This window comes from Bos indicus, chromosome 1 (assembly GCF_029378745.1).
Source record: "Bos indicus isolate NIAB-ARS_2022 breed Sahiwal x Tharparkar chromosome 1, NIAB-ARS_B.indTharparkar_mat_pri_1.0, whole genome shotgun sequence".
Taxonomy (NCBI): Eukaryota; Metazoa; Chordata; class Mammalia; order Artiodactyla; family Bovidae; genus Bos; species Bos indicus.
In genome coordinates this window covers 118,740,442-118,763,767 of record NC_091760.1, presented here as the reverse complement: position 1 = coordinate 118,763,767, position 23,326 = coordinate 118,740,442, and the positions used below count along the sequence as shown (strand labels likewise).

Sequence of the window (23,326 nt, the reverse complement as noted above, 5' to 3'; positions counted from 1 at the left end):
AATATACAGGCTTCCCAGATGGGGCTAGTGGTAAAGAACCCACCTGTCAATGCAAAAGACACAAGAGATACGGGTTCGGTCCCTGGGTGGGGAAGATCCCCTGGAGGATGAAATGGCAACCCACTCCAGTATTCTTGCTTGGAGAATCCCATGGGCAGAGGAGCCTGGAGAGCTACAATCCATGGGGTCACAAAGAGTCAGGACACAACTGAAGTGACTTAGCACACAATATGCAGGTTCAATCACACAGGCCTTGCTTATACACATCGTCCTACTGTGCCTATGTAAATAATTCAAACTGGTTTCTTTGGAGCAGTTATCTTTTTTATGAAAATCAAATGTTCGAGAAAAATATTAAGCTTTGTATTAACTGGGAAAGTACAGGAAGAGATTCAGTACATTTTTAGAAATTTGAACGTTTTGTATGTTTGTTTGCTTTGTCCTTATTTTCTGGCTTCTCAGAGTCTCCACTGCTATTCTGATCTAAACCACTAGATTGCCTCCCACCAGCATGACCACCAGTGCCACAGTCTCCTAACTGGTCTCCCACTTCCTTCTTATCCTGCTATGGGCTTTTCCTCACATAGTGCTTAGCAATCTTCTTTTTCCTTAAGTTGGTGGTGGCCTATGCCCTGTTCTAAACAATAGCTTAGCTTGTTCTAATAGCTTCCTGCTGCAACTGAAATTCTAATGCTTCACTTTGGCCTACAAGGCCCCTGTCACCAGGACCCTGCCCGTCTCTAACATCACTTCCCACCAACTCCCCTTCTCTTCCACTGTATTATACCCTTACTGGCCTTCCTGACATCTCTATCCTTCCAATACCCCATCAGGCACAAATCAAATGATTGGTGAAGAGCGTTCAGAGAAATAAGAATTAGGGAGGCAAGGCTAGGCAGGGCCCTGCCAGGTATTGTCCAGATCCACTTGGACAAGGCTTATCAGAGCCCATTATAGAGATGGAAGCAAGCTAGCCTGGTATCATCCAAAATCTACTGCATAGAACTAACTTTTGTTTCTGATTACATGCTCACCACAGCATCTGTTCCTGTCTATTGGCTTCCCATGGAATTCTCCTGAATGAGAAAGATGATCTTCCCAGAACATGTGAGTTTCTAGGGCCCTATGACAGTTAGAGTCTAACTAACTAGAGTTATACGTGAATGCACTGGTGTTTTGGTTCATATATCAATTTATTTTGAAATTCATTAGTGTAAGCCGGCAACTCTGAATTTGATCAGTTTTCCTAATTCGGGGAGAAAAGCCTCTCCTGGGTCAACCAACTGGCCTTCGCTTTCATCCTTAAACCCATGTTGTTGGAATTAGAGCTCTCTTGTTGCTGAGCCTAGTTGATTCTGCCTCCTAAACGATCTTTTCACTATCTATCTGTTCTCCTAGACCCACCTCTGCTACATAAGCCTAGCTCAGGCCGCCAGTGTCTTTTGACTGTCTGCCTCTATTCCCCATACTGCAGCCAGAGCCAAAATTCTAAAATGCAGATTTCATCATGGTCTTTCTCTACCTTCCATGTCTTCCCACCATTCAAAAGATAAAGTCCAAATTCCTTCACATTCCTACAAGAGCCTTCATGAGCTGGCCTCTTCTAACCTTTCCAGCCTCTGGCCACTAGCTTCCTCTTATTCTATAATCTACCATGTGGAACTTCTTTCAGTTTTTTAAATCTATTCTTGCCCCTGGGTCTTTATACATGTGGTTCCATCTGTTTTGAAAGTGTTAGTTAATCGATCGTGTCTGACTCTTTGCTACCCTGTGGACTGTAGCCCTCCAGGCTCCTCTGTCCATGGGATTTCCCAGGCAAGAATACTGGAGTGGGTAGCCATTCCCTTCTCCAGGAGATCTTCCCAACCCAGGGATCAAACCCAGGTCTCCTGTATTGCAGGCAGATTCTTTTCTCTCTGAGCCACCAGGAAAGCCCTCGTTGGAACGTTTTAATTCTTCTCCCAATCATTTACCTGAGTATCAGCCCTTCAAGTTCCTTTTTAAGGATGCTTTATCTGCTTCTGTAAGTCTAGTTGTCCCTACTATATAGTCCCTTATCTTCTTGCACAATGCCCATGTCATCATACTTTTCAGGCTGAATGGTAACAGCAGTGACACCTAACATTTATATCCTCCTTACCATGTGCCAGGCTGATCTCTAAGTTCCTTCTGATGTTAGCTCAGTTAATCTCTAAAGTAGTTCTATAAGATAGGTGCTATTATTATTCACATTTTACAGAAGAGGAAACTGAGGTACAGGATGACTACTTGCTCAAGTGTACACAATTAAACACTGAGGGAGTAGGGCTATGAATCTAGGTAGATTGTCACTGGAGTTTGTACCCCTGAACATTTTGCAATTCTGTTCTTCCAAGAATTAGTTACTTATTTTGTGTGTCTTCTATTGGACTATAAACTTGCTAAATGGAGGAATCATATCTTGTTTATTGCTCATGCTGCTGCTAAGTCGCTTCAGTCGTGTCTGACTCTGTGCGACCCCATAGCCGGCAGCCCACCAGGCTCCCCCGTCCCTGGGATTCTCCAGGCAAGAACACTGGAGTGGGTTGCCATTTCCTTCTCCAATGCATGAAAGTGAAGAGTGAAAGTGAAGTTGCTCAGTCGTGTCAGACCCCCAGCGACCCCATGGACTGCAGCCTACCAGGCTCCTCCATCCATGGGATTCTCCAGGCAAGAGCACTGGAGTGGGTTGCCATTGCCTTCTCCTTATTGCTCATAGTACATAGTAAACGCTCAAAAGATGTTTGTTGATTGGGTGAATGAATTGCAGTAGGAGTTTTTCAGTCTTATTATGTATATTCTCTGAGCTCTTAGATTTTATTTAAAGATTAAGTGGAAATGGTTAAGTACATGTGCACTGGAGTAAGTTGTTGGGATCCAAAACTTAATTGGGCCCTTTGCTAGCTGTGTGATGTTGGGCAGACTTCCTAAATCAGTTTCCTTACCTGTAAAATAAGATAAAGAATAAGATTTTTATGGGTAATCTCATAGAAATGTTCTAAGTATAAAATAAGGTAATAAGTATAACACAATGTCTGCTACAAAGTATTCAACAAATAGGCATTGTTGAAAGCAATGAAATGTTTCTTTGCATTCAGAGCATGCAAAGAGAGCATCATAATTATCCCCAAATAGAAATTAATTTAAATTATTTTAATATCTTAGAAAATTTCAAAAACTGGCTTTCCAGTCTGTCACCTCACAGCCTCCTGTGTGTGGGCATCTGTAAAGTATGATTAAATCACCACAAGGGGGCACTGTTCAAAAATACCACTGCATTAAAACCTAAAAGGTAGTTTATGCCCCTGGCAAGCTACTGGCTGCAGAGATAAGTTAAAATGTCCACCTGCTTCTCTGAGCCTACCCTCCTCCATTGCTCCAGCAGCACAGGCAACACTTCATGTGCGGCAAAAGTTTAAAAGCATGCGTTAAAAGTAATGTGATAAGTTACATGATAGCTTAGGAAGAGATCACGGATATTTTCAGCCAATCAATTAGCAATCAGTGGTTTTTAGAACAATTGAATAGAAGAGTAGCAAGGCACTTATTCTGGTAGCCTTTAAAAAGTGCTGTTAAAAGTCTAATGTCCAAACCAAAGTGAAGTCTCCCATTTAGATTGTTAGTATAAGGAAAGCCTTCCTGAATTGCAATTCATCACCAAAGGCTCTCAGCCCTGGTGGCATCCTTGCTGTCTTATTCTAGAATATATTGCAACAAAAATGTCTAAGGGGAACTTTCATGGAGCAACACCCCAGCTAAAGAGGTCCTATGAGAGTTTAGAAAAAATTGATTAGTTTAGCATTTGCTTTATCTCGTACTTGAGGACTGGTCCTTCATTTGATAAATAGCGTTGGACTTGAAGTTTTTGTCCAAGGAGACAACCCATCAGAAACTCCTTCCATCCGTCCCAGACATCCAAGCGAAGTGTTGTGCCTGTGGATAAAGAGAGGTGGAGACGGTTAGAGTCACCAGGGTTAGGTGATCAAAAAACATCTGATGATAGCTTTCTCCAAACTGGCCTGAACTGGGTGCCAAACGAAAAGTAGCCTTTGAATAAGGAGAGGAGGATGCCTAAAAGTGAGAGAGAAAGAGAGATGCTGTCTTTAGCTTGGGCCTACATTAACTTGGAAAAACTTTTTAACTTCTGTATACTTGCATTTTCTCATCTGCACAGTGAAAGCATACAATGCTGGACTTCTTTCTGCAGCTATCTTAAAGTAGTCCTGTGGACACTGATTCCTTGCTGATCTATACATCACCATGGAAATGTAAGCTGTTATGTTGAAAGAGAAACTCAATGGTGGCAGGACATATGTACTTCTTGGCCTTTAGCTTATGTTGTGGGCTATGGGTGAAGATGAACAATCCTTGCATTGTATCCTTCACAAAACAGGAGCCATTCTGCATTATGAACATAATTGCATTGCAGCTGGAGGATTTATCACTTGTTCCGAAAAAGCCTGCCTGCTCCTGGCTTTGTGACTACATTCCCTTTGTCCTTCAGGCTGGTGTTTCCCAATAATCTTTCCTCAGGCTTCTGCTCTTACTCTACATGTTCCCTCAGGATAAAACCCAGTCTTGGGAACTTTCTTGAAAGTCCAGAGGTTAAAACTCCATGCTTCCAACTGCAGGGGGCATGGGTGTGATCCCTGGTTGGGAAACTAAGATCCCCTGGCTGGAGTCCAGACTCCAGCCAGGCCCCTGCTCCAGCTGCAGATTCCTCCTGCTGGGGACATCACCAGACAAAGGATCATGCTAGAACCCTACTGTTGTGAAAGACAACCTTTGCGGTGCGACCAGAAAGAGAAAAAAACAAAAACGGGCTCCTCCCCATCTGACCCACTCAGACCTTTCTCCCTCCGGCCTGCCTCCCTCACTCTGTTCTGGCCATTCTGGCCTTTCACCTGTTCTTCAGATACATCAAGTCCACTCCCATCCGAGGATGGAAAGACCTACAATTTATTTTGCTTCAAAGGGGCTTTATCCAGGTCCACAGGGCAGCGTCCTTCTTACTCAGCTTTGCCTTCAACATTGTATCCTCACAGAAGATCGTCTCAGTCACTATGGCTAAAGCAATCTCTGCCACAACCCACCCTCCCCGAAACCCCTTATGCTGTGACCTTACTTTTACTTCTTCATAGTCCCTATCATCAGTACTTGAAATCATTTTACTTGTTTGGACATTTTTTTTTTCACAGCCTACTAAAGAGGAAGATCCTTTAGGACTCGCCTCACTACCTGCCACTTGCTGAGTGCTCACAGATGGTCCTCTGTGAGGATACAAGTGCCCACTCCAAGTTTGTTGGCTGACTCACAGGCCACCTCAGTGCCACTGATGGCATCATTGATCACCCCTGTGCCCTCACCCCTGAGTCCGCAAACTCCAGGCAGGCCTCTGCTCCAGCTGCAGATTGCTTCTGCCGGGGACATCACCAGCCAAGGGATCATGCTAGAACCTACTGTTGTGAAAGACAACCTTTCCCCCACAGCCTGCTTTTCCTCCTGTCCCGTGTCTCAGTTTGTGTTACCACCATCTTCCTTCCTTGCTGCCTGAACTGGAAACCTGGGAGTTGTTCTCCATCCCTTCCTTTCTCTCATGCCCCCAACATCTATACAATCACTTGTTTATCTTTAGTCACTCAGTCATGTCCAGCTGTTTGTGACCCCATAGACTGTAGCCCACCATGCTCCTCTGTCCATGGGATTCTCCAGGCAAGAATACTGAAATGGGTTGCCATTTCCGTTTCCGGGGGATCTCCCCGACCCAGGGATTAAAGCTATGTGTCCTGCCTGGCAGGCAGATTCTTTACCACTGAGCCACCTGGGAAGCTCATACAATGACTAAGACCTGACAGTTTTACTCTTGTTTTCTCACCTCCATCTCAACCAGCTCTATCCTATTTCAGGCCTAGATAATCTCTCACCTAAATCTACCTTGAGAAGCTCCCCACAGCCTCCCCGTCTTTATTCAATTCTCTGCTCAGATGTCATCTCCTGGTCTAGCCAAACATCTACAATAACCTCTCCCCACCTTACCATGCCACTCTCTATTCCCTTCTGCTTTCTTTTATAGTTCTTCATTCTATTTAAAATTGGATATTTTTCTGCTTACTGGATGATGCATGCCTTCCCCACTGAAAAGCAAGCTTGAAGACAGTAGAAACTTTGTTACTTAAAAAAAAAAAAAAGACTTTTATTTATTTGGCTTTGGTCTTAGTTGCAGCATGCAAGACCTTTAGATGTGGCATGTGGAATCTAGTCTCATGACCAGGGATTGAACCTGTGCCCCCTGCATTGGGTCTTAGCCACTGGACCACCAGGGAAGTCCCTGGAAACTTGCTACTCTTGCTCACAACTCTGTGCTTGTTTTCCCGAAACATGCCTGGCTCATGGTGGATGATCTAATACTGGGCTCTATTTTAATTATGCTCTTGGGTTGCAAGGAGACCCTCAAGAAAATGGGGCTTATTATATCGAGACAATGACAACATCTTGATTTCTAAGGAACCAAGACACCTCTCAAAATGGGCCATCTCTCCCATGGGTCCCAGGATCTCTCTCTCATGCCCTCTAGGGCTCTTTGTGTGCCTTCCTTTCTCCACTGACAGGCTGCCCTGCTTATTCCTGGAGTTTCTGTCGTATCACAACTTTGGCATGCATGCCACATGGATTTGCTGTAACCCAACCTTACTTCTTGGTGCTTTTCATTTTTCACCCCTACCGATAACCAGTTTTATCTCTCTACATTTCCCAGTTTGAATTCACAAGAATGATAATTAATAATAATAATAACAGTAATATATTGAATATGAATAGCTAATATTCACTGAATGCTTATTATATGTTCTAAGTACATGAATAATTTCACAGTTTAAAATTCACAACAATCCTAAGTGATGGGTTGTATTATTTTCTCCATTTGACAGCTGAGGAAATTGAGGCACTGTAAGATGAAGTGACCCCCAGGTTTTACATAACCAGTAAGTAGTGGAACCAGGTGTTGGACTTGGACAATCTGGCTCGTGGGCCCTTGCTCCTGTCCTCTATGTTATGCTTGTCTCCAAGCGAGACTGTAATTGCCTCAGCTAGGAGAGCTGAGGTCGCTGGACAGCAGATGGATTGATTGCTTTTGACTCAATATGATGGCCCCAGAAGTTGCATGCCAAAGTGATGATGAGACAGTGTGTGACTAGGCTCATCCATGCACATCCTCAGGCTCAGACAGTTCACCATAAATACTTGTAGGTGAGAAAGAAGGAAGGTAGAATATTCATAACTCAGTAATCTTAGAGTCACAGAAGGCTGAAGATAAGAAGATCCACCAGGGCTTCCCTGGTGGTCCAGAAGTATAGAATTTGCAGGGGACATGGGTTCAATCTCTGACCAGGGAACCAAGATCTCACATGCCTCAGGGCATCTCCTGAGCCCTTGCTCTCTGCAACTAGAGAAAGCCCTCTCAAATACCCAGCACAGCCAAAAAAAAAAAAAAAAAGGATCCTAAAAGACTAGCCCATGGAGAATTGCCTGAATTACTCAGTGAGCTGGGAGTAGAACTTGGCTTGGAATTCATGTCTCTAGGATTCTTTTGAATGCTTAGAAAGCCTCCTTTTTTCAATTACCTTTCTTCTCTTTCTTTCCTTCTTGCTTCCCTGCTCTTGCCCTTCTTGCCTCCACTTCACAGGTAGACACCCACACAAGTATATGTTCTTCCTACTGATGCCTCTCATGTGGTTTTGTTGTTGTTTGTTTTGTTTTTGATCTCTCCCTTTTGAATGTTACAATCTGTAGTCTTGAAGTGGGGCTCTTCTTCCCTTACTCTTGGCTCTAGGATTTCTTGACCTTGGCCTCATTGTCCTTTGTGGGTTGATTCCTAGTTGACGATGTGTTTACTCACAGAGCCTGATCTGCATTAATACCCTCAAAGCTCCTAGCCTACCTTAACCCTCACAAGTCTGGCCTCAGCTAGGAGAACTCACTCTCTTACTGGAGAATTATGGAATCATTCTGTAGAGATTGAGTAGAAGTTCTACAAATACACTCTAAAAATGCCTTAATAAACATTTTCCAAAACACGGATCATCCCCGACATAATAGATTTGTTTCTCTAAAGCTTCTTGCTATATTTAAACTTCCTTGTTAAATATTTGAGGACTTTCCTGACAGTCCAGTGGTTAAGACTTCACCTTCCAATGCAGAGAGTATAGGCTTGATCCCTGGTCGGGGAGCTAAGATTCCACATACATTGTGGCCAAAACATAAAAATCAGCAGCAGTATGGTAACAAATTCAATAAAGACTTTTAAAATGGTCCACATCAAGAGAAAATCTTAAAATATTGGATTTCTATGACTAGCACTAGAAACAAGAGACTTTAAACACGGTTCCAAGTGCATTGATGTCATCTTCTGACTTAAGTGACTTACTGTGTTTTTAATTTCTGAAAATCACTCACATATGAGCATTGAAAAGCTTTAGCTTAGCAGTCTACCCCAGGCCCCTTGGTCCTCCACAGTGAGGCCACATAGTCTCCATTTGAATGACTAGAACAGTCTGAATTTCAGTAGCAGAGGATTTGTTAAGATTGCCGACCAGCAGCTCAGAAGTTTGGTGGAAAGTTGCTCTTCCTGTTTATCCTGCTCAGATGTTGTCCTGTTTCAGTAACTTGCCTTATTCCTCCAGGAATAAGAGACCAAGCCCCCATCTTATGCCTCAGAGCACAAGTCTCATTATTCTACTCTACCTTTGGGGTTTCAGAACTGAGATCCCATCTCTGTTCTCTGAGCTTGGAACTTGGAGAATTCTTATTCTGAATCCCAGTCTCTGGGGTTAGATTTCTCTTACATGTTGACAGAGGCTCCAGTGTCAGCAACCAGCTTGTCTCATTTCCTACCTGTTATGTCATTCATTCATTGATTCCTGGTGGCTCAGACGCAGGGGACATAGGTTGGATCTCTGGGTGGGGAAGATCCCCCAGAGAAGGAAATGACAACCCACTCCAGTATTTTTGCCTGGGAAATTCCATGGACAGAGGAGCTTGGCATGCTATAGTCCACAGGGTCTCAAAGAGTCCGACAGGACTTGACAACTAAATACCAAACAACAAAACAAAAAAAATTCCTGGTGCTATGATTCACCTACCAGGGCCCTGCTGGACCTCCCTAAGGTTCACCTTCTGTCTTCTTCCATCTTACCAATTGTTAATCCAGACTTACCTGCCTATTCCAGGACCCTCACCAGCAGAGTATTTTTCATGAACAAATGTTACAGGTATTCTAACTATTAATTTCAGTTTTTTGTAGTAAAGCAGTTCTAATTTCTCAAAGATCAAAGGTGACAATGGATAGTTTTTCTCTTAATGCTTAACTTTGGCATTTCTAGCAAATTTCTAGGAGAGTTAATAAGTACCATTTATTAGATAATCTTTCCATCCCAATTGAGCTGTAATGCCTCCTTTGTCACACATTAAATTCCTTCATAAGCTTAGGAATTCTGTTAGAAAATAGCTACTTATTTTTAAAGTGCTCTGTTGCTCCAGAAAGTACAACTAAAATTTATAACCAAAAGTAAAACTAATGAGACTTAAACTTAAAGGACTCTTCCTACGTGAACTGTCTAATTCTTTACTCTTAATTTTTTTAAGTGGATTCCCCAACTTGTATATATTTACAAAACCTGGATCCACCCACTCTCTACTTCCAAACCGATCTACCATGCCTCAGCTACGCAGGAAAGCAAGTGCAAGCAACAGTGCCCGTTCTAGGGAATGTCTCCATGCTCTCCCTGTGTGGTCCCTCTATCCCAAGTTCCTGGATTCCTCATGCATACTCTGGGGACAGTATTTGCCTGTCTGATTTGGGCTTTTTCTTTCTGAACGTGGAAACCATGTCTCTGGCTTGGGTTTCCCTTAATGGAAATCAAAACAGAACACTGATCAGAACTTAAAGAGCACAAATAAAATAGGTATCAGTAAAGACACTGGGTTGACAGTAGAAGTTGTTGGAAAGAGCCCAACCCTGAATGTGAGATGACTATTCATTACCCATATGACCTTGAACAAGGTCACTTAACTTTTCTGAGCCTCACTTTTCTCATATATAAAAGGAATTAAAATGGCACAGTAGGTCTCTGACTGGCCTAAAGTCTGGCTGAGGGGCCCTGGAGCCCACCTAGATTTTGAGGCCTGAGCTGACGGGAGCCTTTTCTTGGCATAGTCTCTCAGATGTGATATGCTCAGTCTGGGCCATGAATACATGCCATGAGGTGTTCACAGTGAGAAGTACCAAATGGCGTCATTCTGTCCTGTATAGGTTGATTCAAGAAAAGGTGTATGTGTGTGTGTGTGTGTGCATGTTTGTGTCTATTGGACCTATATAACGTGTCACTAAACCTGAAGTCATAAAATTATAAAATCACAAACATTAGGAAATGATTAGCTTTGATCAATGCTTGATAAGTTAATTCTCAGACATTCTATCACCAAAAGAGCCCTTTATCCCTGTATTACTTATCTTCTTCTTAATGCCTGCAACCTTTCTGTCTCCATCCGGTTTATTGGAATTGCTCTCTCTGAGCTCACCAATGACCTTTAAGCCAGAACAAAAGGTTTTTAATCATACACTATCTTTGGTCTTTTACCAGCATCCAGCAGTCTCTTCTTCATCATCTGTGACAATGCGGAATCCCTGTTCTGCTTCCGACTCTGACAGTTTTCTGTATCATTTTCTGACTCCTGTCTACTTATGTCAACTTCAGCACCTCCTTCTTTGAGGATCATTTTAAAGTGTGTTATCCTTGACATACCCTGAGCAAGTAATTTAAGCATATAGAATCTTTTTGTTTTCTTTAAATCTATAAAAAATTAGGGGTTGGGGGAATTCCCCGGTGGTCCCATGATTAGGATCCCATAATTCCATTGCAGGTGGCACAGGTTTGATCCTTCATGGGGAAGTAAGATCCTGCATTCCACATGGTGCAACCCAAAAAAAAAAAAACAAAAATAGAGGTTGGACCAGGCCATTTCTGAATTCTCCTCAATCTCTAAAGTGTCTCATCATGACCTGAGCAGCACAAGCCTGAAGAAAAGTCACCCTGGTTTTCTCATTTATCCATTGTCATTTCATTAAATAACTAGGTCATAAGCTACTTGAAGGCAAATGCCACTTCTGTAGTGTGGTACGTGCGTGCTCAATCATGTCCGACTCTTTGCGACCCCATGGACTGTAGCCTTTCAGGCTCCTCTGTCCACAGGGTTCTTCAGGCAAGAATACTGGAGTGGGTTACCATGCCCTCCTCCAGGGGATCTTCCCAACCCAGGGATTGAACCTGCATTTCCTGCATCTCCTGCATTGCAGGGGGATTCTTTACCGCTGAGCCACTGGGGAATCTCTTGAGACTGTGAGAAGGTTCTTATTTCTTAGTCTACAGACCCAGACAACAAAGAGGGGTGTGTTGTTTTTTTTTCCGCTGTGCTGGGTCTTCAGTGTGGCGTTCAGGGTTCTCTAGTTGTGGTGAGCAGGTTTACTTAGTTGCCCCAAAGCATGTGGGGCTCTTAGTTCCTTGCACAGGAATGGAACCCGTGTCCCTGCATTGGAAGGTGGATTCTTTATCTCTGGACCACCAGGGATACCCCCCCAAAGAAGTGGGGTAATTTACATAAATTTGATAATTTACATCCACACTGCACCTATAGAGGTTTTAGTTTAGAAACAACCCCTGCTCCTGTTGTGCATCTGGTATCAAAGAACCCGAGTGCTGAGCAGTAGGTGCTATCACACGTCGTGGGGGGTACCGAGTTCTGTCTGGTAGTCCCTGAGCAGGTTGCAGTCGTACATCTCCAGTCCCTCTGGGGTCCGAAGACAGAAGACACTCACGGGGAAGCCACATCTCAGAGCTATCAGTGTTCTCAGATCAGACACTTTTTTACCAAGAAGGGAAATGTCCTCCCTGATGGCCATGGTCTCTTGGGTCACAGCGTTGAACACACAGAGAGTGGGCTTATCTTCCTCCTAAGGGAAGAGAAAAGGAGAGAACTCAGGAATACGTCTTATCTGGGGGTTGGGATGAGGGACAAGCATCTTGGAGTGTTGCTGTCAGTGCCTCTAGCTCCTACAGCACGGGTACTAAGGTTGCAAGCAAGAGCCATTGAGGTGCCTTGACTTCTGGCCTGAGTCTCACGCTTCTGTCTGAAGATATTTGTGAGCCCTGCTGGAGTAGGATATAGCAACTCACTCCAGTATTCTTGCCTGGAGAATCCCATGGATAGAGGAGCCTAGTCCATGGGGTCACAAAGAAGCGACTTAGCATGGCTTTGAGAAAAGTGAAGGAGACTTGGCAGGGCTTTGAGTCCCTTCTTACTTTTTACCTATGGGCCCAGATACCAAGAGGAGTGGTGATCATATATCCCATGCTCTGCTTCTGGAGGTGTTAGTTTAATAACAGTTCCTCCATCATGATGTACTTTAATATGGAAATACTGTAGATTCTAAACCTCAGCCAATTAAATTCTTTCTAGGAGGTTGTCTCTGGGGAGTGGGACTGAGCTCAGGGTAGGAGTAGAATTTTGCTTATCATTTTATGCTCTTCCTCTTCTGTATGGTTTGACTTTTTTTTGTTTGTTTGTTTCCAAATAACTGCATGTATTTACTTTTACTGCTTTAAAAAGGGAAGTACTCGGGAAGATCCCCTGGAGAAGGAAATGGCAACCCACTCCAGTATTCTTGCCTGGAAAATCCCATGGATGGAGGAGCATGGCAGGCTACATATCATGGGGTCGAAAACAGTCCGATATGACTAAACAACTTCACTTTCACTTTTCACTAAATAAAAGTGACAAAAGTTTCCTTTGCTCCTTTTGTTTTGGAATCTAAGATGGAACTCAGATATCTGAGAGTTAAGAAGGAATGTTTAGGAGAATATTAATCTGTTAAGACAGTTAAATCAATCAGACCAGAACTAAAAAAATGTAGCAATAGGGGCCAATGGGGAAAGGGTGGGAAGGAAAGGTTACTAAAATTTTCGTTTTACAACCACCACAACAAAAAAGAAACTGGCTTTACTTTCTCTTTAGTGGATTCAGGAAGATCTTGTTTTTCTTTAGCGTGATGCTGCCACAGCAGGTGTCAGCTCACGGAGCTGCCACCCAGGGTCCCAGTAACTGGTTTCACAGGGCCTTGAGCAAAACTGGGAAGCTGACCTGCCTCCAGGTTCCTCAAGGGACTGCCCCAACGTCACTGCTCCCTTGCCCAACTCCTGCTCCCCTCCCCCTTCTTCCTATCAGAACTGTCTTGGGTTTCTGCAGGAACCCCTCCCTGCTTCAGGTTTGTAATACCTGAAATTCGTTGTGCACCTCCCAGATAACACATTGCCACAATGTGAGCAACATGCAGATATCTCTGAAAGAGCCTTTAAGGAGTAGTGTTATTGATGATCACTTAGGCTGTGGTGCTCTTATCTGAGGTCCATTTCAGGGACTCAGATCACCAGGAGCAGTTCAGCTCTCTTCTGCTGAGCTAATCTGCAGGCAGAGCTGCTCGCTGAATTTTAAGTGCTTAGAACCATTTTTCTCAACAGCTCCTCATAAACTCCCTCAGTAAACACTGAAAGGACATAGAGTCACCCTTTGTCTTTCATCATGCTCCTGTTTTCCTATAACTCCATCAAGGCTCCTAACCCATATGACGTTTATAGCCAGGAAGAAATTCCTATGAAATCTGAATAAAAAGATAGGGAGGAAGAGAGAAAAATTCTATTTTATGTGATAGTTATTTCTTATTTCTTTTATGATTACTCTGATTTCCCTAAAGTTAGCCCTTGATCTGGGTTTTAATTTATATTTAGAATTAAATGCAGAATGTACCAACAAAACAGCAAAGCCCCAAATCACCCTTAATAACTAACTAACTGCTATTGGATGTTAGAAAAATAAGTTTAAAAGGTACTTTTCAGAATATGAATAAATATTTGCCTCCTTCATGCTAACCTGGGTATTTTGGAAACTGTCGCTTGAGTTTTGTTCATTGTTGTCACCAGCGCCTAGACTAGTACCCAGTACAGAGTGGACTGTCCATAAATATGTACTGAATAAATAATTCATAACACATCTGGAACACAGTTCTCATTGCACTATTTTAACTCTGTATTTTTACCATTTTATAGCTTTGTTTTTGTAGGAAACCCATATTAAGTTCACTAACCCATTTTAGTTCACTAACCCATTTTAGAAGGATACAGAAACCAGGTGTGCTGTAGTCCATAGGGTCACAAAGAACTGGACATGACTTTATTGGAAGGACTGATGCTGAGGCTGAAACTCCAATACTTTGGCCACCTCATTCGAAGAGTTGACTCATTGGAAAAGACCCTGATGCTGGGAGGGATTGGGGGCAAGAGGAGAAGGGGACGACAGAGGATGAGATGGCTGGATGGCATCACCTGAGTTTGGGTGAATTCTGGGAGTTGGTGATGGACAGGGAGGCCTGGTGTGCTGCGATTCATGGGGTGGCAAAGAGTCAGACACGACTGAGCGACTGAACTGAACTAACTAAACTAGCAACTGAACAACAGTTTAAGTTCTACTGAGGCATACCAATTGGTGATGCTTCTTCATATTGGTTTTACAGAGAAGGAGCAGGTAACCGTTGATTAACAGCAACTTGATGACTCACCTTATCTATTTATAAAAAAGGCATTTATCTATATAATATCCCTCCCTGAATGTTCTGAACGTTGAAACACTGGTAGTTATACCCAAGAAAGTCAGATGCTGTTAAATAAGCAATTCCATAAACAAACCATTATTGACAAATGTAAAATTAGATTTTCCACTTTACAAGCAAACCAGGGCACCATGGTAAGAGGTACATACAAAGTGTCTTACTTTTCAGTAAAGAAAATACATAGATCTATTTCATGCATGCGTTCACGCTCAGTTGCTCAGTTACTCTTTGCAACCGTATGGACTGTAGCCCACCAGGCTCCTCTGTCCATGGGATTCTCCAGGCAAGAATACTGGAGTGGGTTGCCATGCCCTCCTCTAGGGGATCTTCCTGACCCAGGAATCAAACCTACATTGCAGGCTAATTCTTTACCGCTAAGCCACAGGGGAAATTCTCTAAATATAATTCTGCCAGAGAAGGAGAAAATAAAGATCATTAAGCATCTGTGGAACTTGGGTTTTTAACTAAACCCTTCATGTTGGCCAGTCCTGTGACTTGTAATCCTATTCTTCCTGGACTCTCTGGAAGAGTCTTGTACCTCTACATTTGATTCTTGTCATTAGTAGTTTAGAACTTTAGGGAAGGTTTAGAGTTCAGTGCAAAGGCAGCTTGTATCACTGTGATGGATGATGCTTAATTGGCAGAAGATATGAAATATTTTTGTAAGTAAAATTATGAACATTGGTTGCTTTGGGGAGGGAAACTGGGGGCCAAAGGTAAGAGAGAGACTTTTTATTGTATATCCTTCTGTAACATTTGAATTGAGCACCATGTGAATGTACTACCTGGTCAAAAATAAATAAAAATTTTAAATAAGGAAAATAAAGTCAGTGCTTAGCTAAGTAAAAGTTTATACTATATAGTATATATATACTTAGTTGATACTGTGGCTGCTGCTGCTAAGTTGCTTCAGTTGTGTCCAACTCTATGCGACCCCATAGACAGCAGCCCACCAGGCTCCCCGTCCCTGGGATTCTCCAGGCAAGAACACTGGAGTGGGTTGCCATTTCCTTCTCCAATGCATGAAAGTGAAAAGTGAAAGTGAAGTCGCTCAGTCGTGTCTGACTCTTAGCGACCCCATGGACTGTAGCCCACCAGGCTCCTCCATCCATGGGATTTTCCAGGCAAGAGTACTGCAGTGGGGTGCCATTGCCTTCCCTGTAGTTTATACTGCTGCTGCTAAGTCACTTGAAAGACATTTAAGAAATAACATGGAATTTAATCTGCTTAAATGTATTATACTACTATTTTCTGAATATTAGAGGGAGAAAAGCAGAAGAAATTGTTTTTATTTCCTTTTCTGATGATTAGGTATCTTTCAAAAACATAAAAACAATACCTCTAAAATAAGAAACAAGAAAAGGATGCCCGCTCTTGCCACTCTTATGCAACGTATTGGAAGCTCTAGTCAGAGCAATTAAGCAAAAAAAAAAAAAAGAGAGAGAGAGAGAGAGATGAAAGGCATTCAAATTGGAAAGGAAGATGTAAAGCTGTCACAATTTATGGATGACTTGATTTTGTATAGAGAAAAGCCTGAAGACTCTACAAAAAAAGCTATTAGAAATAATAAACAAAGTTACAGAGTACAAAATCAACTTTCAAAAATCAACTCTACAAAAAAAGCTATTAGAAATAATAAACAAAGTTACAGAGTACAAAATCAACTTTCAAAGATCTAGGGACTTCCTTGATGGTCCAGTGGTTGAGAATCCACTTTGCAATTCAGGGGATGCAAGTTCGATCCCTAGTTGGGGAACTAAGATCCCACATGCCCTGAGGCACCTAAGCTCACGTGCCACAATAAGAGAACCCAAACGCCACAGTGAAGATCCGCTGTGCCACAACTAAAGACCCAATGCATCCAAATAAGTCAGTTCAGTTCAGCCGCTCAGTCGTGTCTGACTCTTTGCAACCACATGGACTGCAGCATGCCAGGCCTCCCTATTCATCACCAATTCCCGGAGTTTACTCAAACTCATGTCCATTGAGTCAGTGATGCAATCCAACCATCTCATCCTCTGTCATCCCCTTCCCCTCCTGCCCCCAATCTTTCCCAGCATCAGAGTCTTTTCAAATGAGTCAGCTCTTCACATCAGGTGGCCAAAGTATTGGAGTTTCAGCTTCAACATCAGTCCTTCCAATGAACACCCAGGACTGATCTCCTTTAGAATGGACTGGTTGGATGTCCTTGCAGTCCAAGGGACTCTCAAGAGTCTTCTCCAACACCACAGTTCACAAGCATCAATTGTTCGGCATTCAGCTTTCTTCACAGTCCAACTCTCACATCCATACCTGACCACTGGAAAAACCATAGCCTTAACTAGACAGACCTTTGTTGGCAAAGTAATGTCTCTGTGTAATGCCAAATAAGTAAGTAAATATTAAAATGCTACTCTCTCAATTCATCCCACCCTCTCCTTGCCCTTTAAGAGGGAGGAGATATATATATACTTATGGCTGATTCATGTTGTATGGCAGAAACCAGCAGAACAATTACCATCCAAAGGGAAAAAAAAAGAACAAATAAAAGACAAAAAATCTGTTAGCATTTCTAAATGCTAACAATGAATTAGCAGAAAGAGAAATTAAGAAAGCAATCCCATTTATAATCACAATGAAAAGGGTAAAATACCTAGGAACAAATTTAACCAAGGAGGTGAAAGACTTGTACACTGAAAGCTCTAAAACTGTTGAATGAAACTGAAGACAACACAAAGAAATAGAAAGATAATCCATTAATTCTAAGAATCAGTATGATCAGACACCTGAAACTAACACAACATTGTAAATCAACTGTACGCCAATAAAGTTTTTTTTAAAGTTGACTGGTTGTGACAGAGAGTATATGGCCTACAAATCCTAAAATATTTACTATCTAACCTTCTGCAAAGAAAAAAAAAACAAAACTTTGCCAATTCTTATGTTAGATAATTATATCTCAGCAATGTTGAAAATCCTGGCTTGAGTATTACCATAGTTTTGTAAGAGAATGTTGTTCTTGCTTCATAATACACACTTAAGTATTTAGAAAAAAAGTCAACATTATTAAAATGTTCATAATAACTAAAACAGTCTACAGAGTCAATGCAATCTCCATCGAGGTCCCAAGGACATTTCTCATAGAACTGGAACAACAACAACAAAAAAATCCTAAAACTTATATGGAACTACAGAAGATACTGAATAGCCAAAGCAGTTTGGAGACAAAAAGAACAAAAAAGTTGAAGATATCACACATTCTGGTTTCAAACTATACTACAAAGCTATATTAATAAAAATGGCATGGTATTGACAAAAATAGATTCATGGAATAGAATCGAGAGCTCCAAAATAAACCCACACATATATGGACAATTAATTTACACGAAAGGAGTAAAGAATATAAAATGGAGAAAGGATGGTCTCTTCAATAAATGTTGAGAAAACTGGAAAACCACATGCAAAAAAAGAAGAAAGAAAAAAGAAAGAAACTAGATCAATATCTCCTACCATGCACAAAAGTCAACTCAAAATAGATTAAAAGACTTAAATGTAGGACCTGAAACCATAAAATGGAATAGAAGAGAACATAGGCAGTATGCTCTTTGACATTAGTCTTAGTAATATCTTTCTAGGTATGTCTCCTCAGGCAAGAGAAACAAAAAGAAAACAGTACTACATCAAACTATCGAACTAAAAAGCCTCTGCACAGCAAAACAGTAATTCAAAAACATATAGGTACCCCTGCCCGTGTTCATTGCAGCATCATTTACCATAGCCAAGATATGGAAACAAGCCTAACTGCCCATCAACAAAAGAATGGATAAAGAAGATGTGGTGTTGTGTGTGTGTATATATGTGTATATATATATATATATATATGTATGTGTATATATATATGTATGTATATATATTTATGTGTGTGTGTGTGTGTGTGTGTGTGTGTGTACAATGGAACTACTTGGCCATAAAATTATTAAATCTTGCCATTTACAACAACATGATGGACCCAGAGGATTTTATGCTAAGTAAAATCAGACAGATGGAGAAAGACAAATATCATATGATATTTGTCCATGTGGAATACAAAAAGCAAACTAGCGACACCAAAAAAATGAACAAATCAAACCAAAGACATAGATACAGTGAACAGAGTAGTGGTTAGCAGACAGGAAGAAGTGGAGGTAAAGGGGTGTGACATGGGTAAAGGGGATCAGTGGTACAGAGATGAATGGAAACTAAATTTCTAGTGACAAGCATGTTATAGAGTTTACAAAAGTAGAAATATAATATTGTATGCATTAAAATTATATAATATTATAAACAAATGTTGTGGCAATGAAAAATAAACTTTAAAGATATATGAACAAATGCTTATAAGATATTACAAACACATATAAAAATATGGTCTTTTTATTTACCTAAATGGGGATCAAACAATGTTTATTTTTCTGTGACTTATCTTTACTACATAATAGTAGATATTTTAGAATATTCCTTTTAAAAATAGACTTCCCAGTTAGTCTATCAGTAAAATACATGAAACCAAAGAGTTAGCTTTAGCTACCATTAACATTTTCTAAATGCTAAATATGAGAAAATTAGTGCCCTGTTTAGCCAAGAATATGTACCTTACTATGTTCCTTGAGGTTGGTGTTTTCATATGGAGTAGAGAACTAGTACTGAATACTATTTCTATCTTAGAGAGCAACTCTTATATTGCTTGTCTCTTTGAGAAATTGTTAAAAGTTAAGGATCCTTTGCCCTAAAAGTTTCCAGGTACATAGTTTTGCATATTTTGCCATTTTAGGATTTTGTTCTTAAAGCCCAGCCATGGATCCCAAATTAAGCACCACTGATTATGGACAGTATAAATGGAAAATGCTGTCTCCGTTTGTACGTACAGCTAATTCATGAATGGCTGTGCTGATGAATTTGAGTGTAGAAACTGCCCCTTCATTTTTATTGTTACGGAGAATTTCTTCCCTTTCCTCATTCCCATAATCCATTGTAAGCCCAAAGAAGTGACTTAACCTTCTTTCTCTCACATCAGTATTCTAGATCTGCTCCTCGGTCTTGCTTCCATATTGGTTTAGGGGTTGCTCTGTGATGACTATTTTGGGGCAGGCAACTTATGGGGAAAGAGGAGGGAAAGGAAAAAAGGGGTCAATGAGGGAACTCTATCCAGTCTCCATGCCTTGTTTGCCTTACTGCATGGATTTTTGCCTAAGACTAGTTTTACAAGTGGAAGAGAGGGCAAAGCAAGAAGAGAAAACCTCTTCCTAAGTTATGAAATCACTTTGGTTGTATTATCCATAAGAAAGGGAAATCACTCAGTCATGTCCAACTCTTTGCGACCCCATGGACTGTAGCCCACCAGGCTCCTCTGTCCATGGGATTTTCCAGGCAGGAGTACTGGAGTGGGTTGTCATTTCCTTCTCCAGGGGATCAAGGGATCTTCTCCACCCAGGAATCGAACCCAGGTCTCCTGCATCGTAGGCAGACGCTTTACCATCTGAGCCACGAGGGAAGTCCGTAAGTTTATTCAAAATGAGGTAGACATCTTGGACAAATGTTACTCTGTTCATCCATCATACCTTAACAAAGCATTTGAGAGTTGAACAAAAAGATATTCCAACATCAACAAGACTCCAGCTGTCCTTTAGAGCTGCTCCAGCATACGTCAGCTCCAGATACCTCCTGCCTTGTTCATCTTCAGAGAGAGGAATGTGGAAATAATCCTTTAAAATCAATAGCATATTATGAAAACAGCACATCTCTACATTACTAGACCAGCCATGTAATCTCTTTTCTTTTACATTTTCCACTGAGTATTATAAAATTGTTTAGGAGAGAAGGAAGAAGTCTTAGACAGGGGTTCTTAACTTAGAGTCTTTAGATATTCCCAAAAGTTTATGGATAGAATTTAGATGGGAAAAACTGTATTTGGGTTTTATTAACTCCAAATAAAATTGGAATTTTCCTTATGTATATAGACAACAAACTAAAGTAGCCATAATTGCCTGTTCCTGTGACTTTGTCACCAATAGAAATCACAGATAGCTTCATATCCCATTATAGTTGCTGCAGATATCTCAAAATACTTATACTGATCTCCTTTGAAAGTATAATAGTTATGAGACACACTTCAAACACTTGCTGTGTTAATAAGGAAACCCACATGTCACCAATTTGTTTTCTAATTTTTGAAAATTGTATTTCAATATAACCGGTTTCCTTTTTGTGGATATGCATTTTATTTTATGCATTTAAAAAGGAGTCCATAGGCTTCACCAGACTGCCTAAGGGATCCATGACACATAAAGGTTAAGAGCCTCTATGTTAGAAGATCTAGATTTTAGAGCTCATAGTAATTACTAAATATCATATAACTATGATTCAATAAATGCTCCTCAGCAAGTGGGAATAAATCATCTCCAGTTAAATACCATTTGATGGTCAGTTCCTAAATATTTGTCTTAATTTCCCACTTTAGAGTGAGTATTTATAAGAAACTTTTAAGAAAAGTACTGCACCCAAATTATTTCTTATTCTGGCTCCGTGATCCTAGGTTAAATGGTCAACCTCTCTGAACTGCAGTTATTCCTGGATGCAAAGTGAGACTGTAGCCCCAAAGTCCCCTCTGCATCCCAAGTCCTTTGGTTCTTTATAGTTGCTTGCTCTACACACAAGCCATTGTCTGATAACTGGCATGTTCTACTTACCTAGCCTAGAGGTAGTGTTTTGTTTTTCTCCTTTTATGAAGAATTGCAGTACTACTATCTGGCCAATGCACAAACTTATGAATCTTATAAAGAGAAGTTAAACTTTTTCCCCCCCTGAGAATTTTCCTGTCTAGCATATTTACAGTTAACATTATCTAACAAATGATTATGTAAGCAAACAATGATATTTTCAAGTAGTTTTACTTCCCTGTTTGCTGAAAATGTACCCAATAATATCTTTACCCCACATACAGTTTAAACTTCACTGCGTAGTTAAAATTAATACACATCTTAGTGGCTCAGGGACAAAATACGTACCTTTATCATCAGCTTGACAGCCTCCACAGTTTTGTCTGTTGAAACATCAAACGGTTCAAAAGATCCCTCAAAGGCTATGAAAATTCTCATTTTCTCAAAAGAAGAAGCTTTTCCCCAAAATTCTATTGTATAGCTGGGAGAATCTCAATTCACAATTAAAAATGATGGCCGGGGCCACTGTTACTGTCCAGCCTCAAAGGCGAGCTGAGAGAACGTGGAGAGAGCAGTCGTGCAGTGCCGCAGTCTCGGGTGACACTCGCAGCAGCTCCGGTGGAGGAAATGAATCTCTGCAGATGGCATTAGTCAACAGCCACCTGTTCCTCTATTAGGGAAACCAGCATGCTTGACAATGGTTGAGGCAAGTGTGAACAGGTGTCAAGCATGTAACACAAAAATGCCACATGTGAATTATAATTTGTGATGTGACCACCATCCACTGACCCTTGAATCCACAGTTGCCCAAGTACAACTGACCAAATGACCCTTTGAAAGAGGTATTTGATTGGGATGCCTTGACACAGAGTAAAGCAAAACAGAGTTGATTTTCTTGAATGTGACCATCCTGGAAGTTCTCTGTAAATAACTCTGAGCTGAAGCATTCTGGTTTCCATAACAACTTTGTGTACTTGCTCCCCGGCGGTATTTCTAATCCTGCCACGGGGTACAGAACAATACCCACTTGCACCAGGGAGATGAATGTGTAGGCAAATGACTCTGTGGTTTCCCCTTCTCTGCATAATAGGATCTGCCCAATAACAACACAACACAGTTGGTATTTCTTTTAGTCCTTGCCCTTATGTTATTTAGAACAATTTACCATTGTTATCTCCTTCAACTTCCCTTAGTGTTGGTGGAAAATATTTCAAACCCCTCTCAAAAAAATGAGCAAACATATTAAGCACTATTACTCAAGTTTATAGAGTAAGCATTTTACTGGAGCTTAATTCTGACTCTCCTTTGAAATCCACAGTATTATACACCTTGTTTAATGTTATTATGTCTGATCATTTTTTCATATACATAAATCCTGTTTTCTTCCTGAAATTCCTCCCAATCTGGGACAGAATCCCTATCTTACATTTCTTTTTATTCTTAACGGCACTTAGCATAATGTCAGTCACATGATAGGTGCTCAGTAAATTTAACTCTTGATTAATTCTATTCTGATTCCCAGTCTGAGTTCCAATTATAAGAAACTTGAGAAAATGGAAAACATAAAATGGTAAAGGATTTCATCCCCAAACTGATTATTTTGCCTCATATGTTTCAAGTGTTGCAATGTGATGATACCTTCTTATGCTTTCAACATTTTGATTGAAAGAATAAGACAGGAAGTAGTTTTAACACTGTTTTGGTGTCTTGCTTACCCTCCCTCACCCCCTCCAGCTGCAGTTACTGTTGACTGCTAAAGGCTTATAGCTACACCATGTTTTCCAAAGAATTGCCCACAGTTGATGGGAGCTGTCTTGCCAGGAAAGCTAAGCACTCCCTTCAATAATTGACCTCAGAAGTCATTTTGTAGCCCACTGTCTTACATCAAGGGGTGAAAATTCTGCAAAGAATCCCTGCGGAA

At 41.1% G+C, this 23,326-nt stretch overlaps 1 protein-coding gene across 1 annotated transcript in view; it reads right to left on the bottom strand.

The window, feature by feature from the left end:
• ANKUB1 (ankyrin repeat and ubiquitin domain containing 1) overlaps positions 1 to 23,326 on the bottom strand; it is a 32,705-nt gene extending 9,379 nt beyond the window's left edge. Inside the window, exons 1-4 of the mRNA XM_019960939.2 lie at positions 21,754 to 23,326; positions 20,308 to 20,451; positions 11,806 to 12,022; positions 3,837 to 3,951 (exon numbers count right to left, since the gene is read on the bottom strand). Of these exons, the coding sequence (XP_019816498.2) occupies positions 3,837 to 3,951; positions 11,806 to 12,022; positions 20,308 to 20,451; positions 21,754 to 21,843 (566 nt within the window). The 5' untranslated portion in view covers positions 21,844 to 23,326. The remainder of the gene's footprint in view (positions 1 to 3,836; positions 3,952 to 11,805; positions 12,023 to 20,307; positions 20,452 to 21,753) is intronic.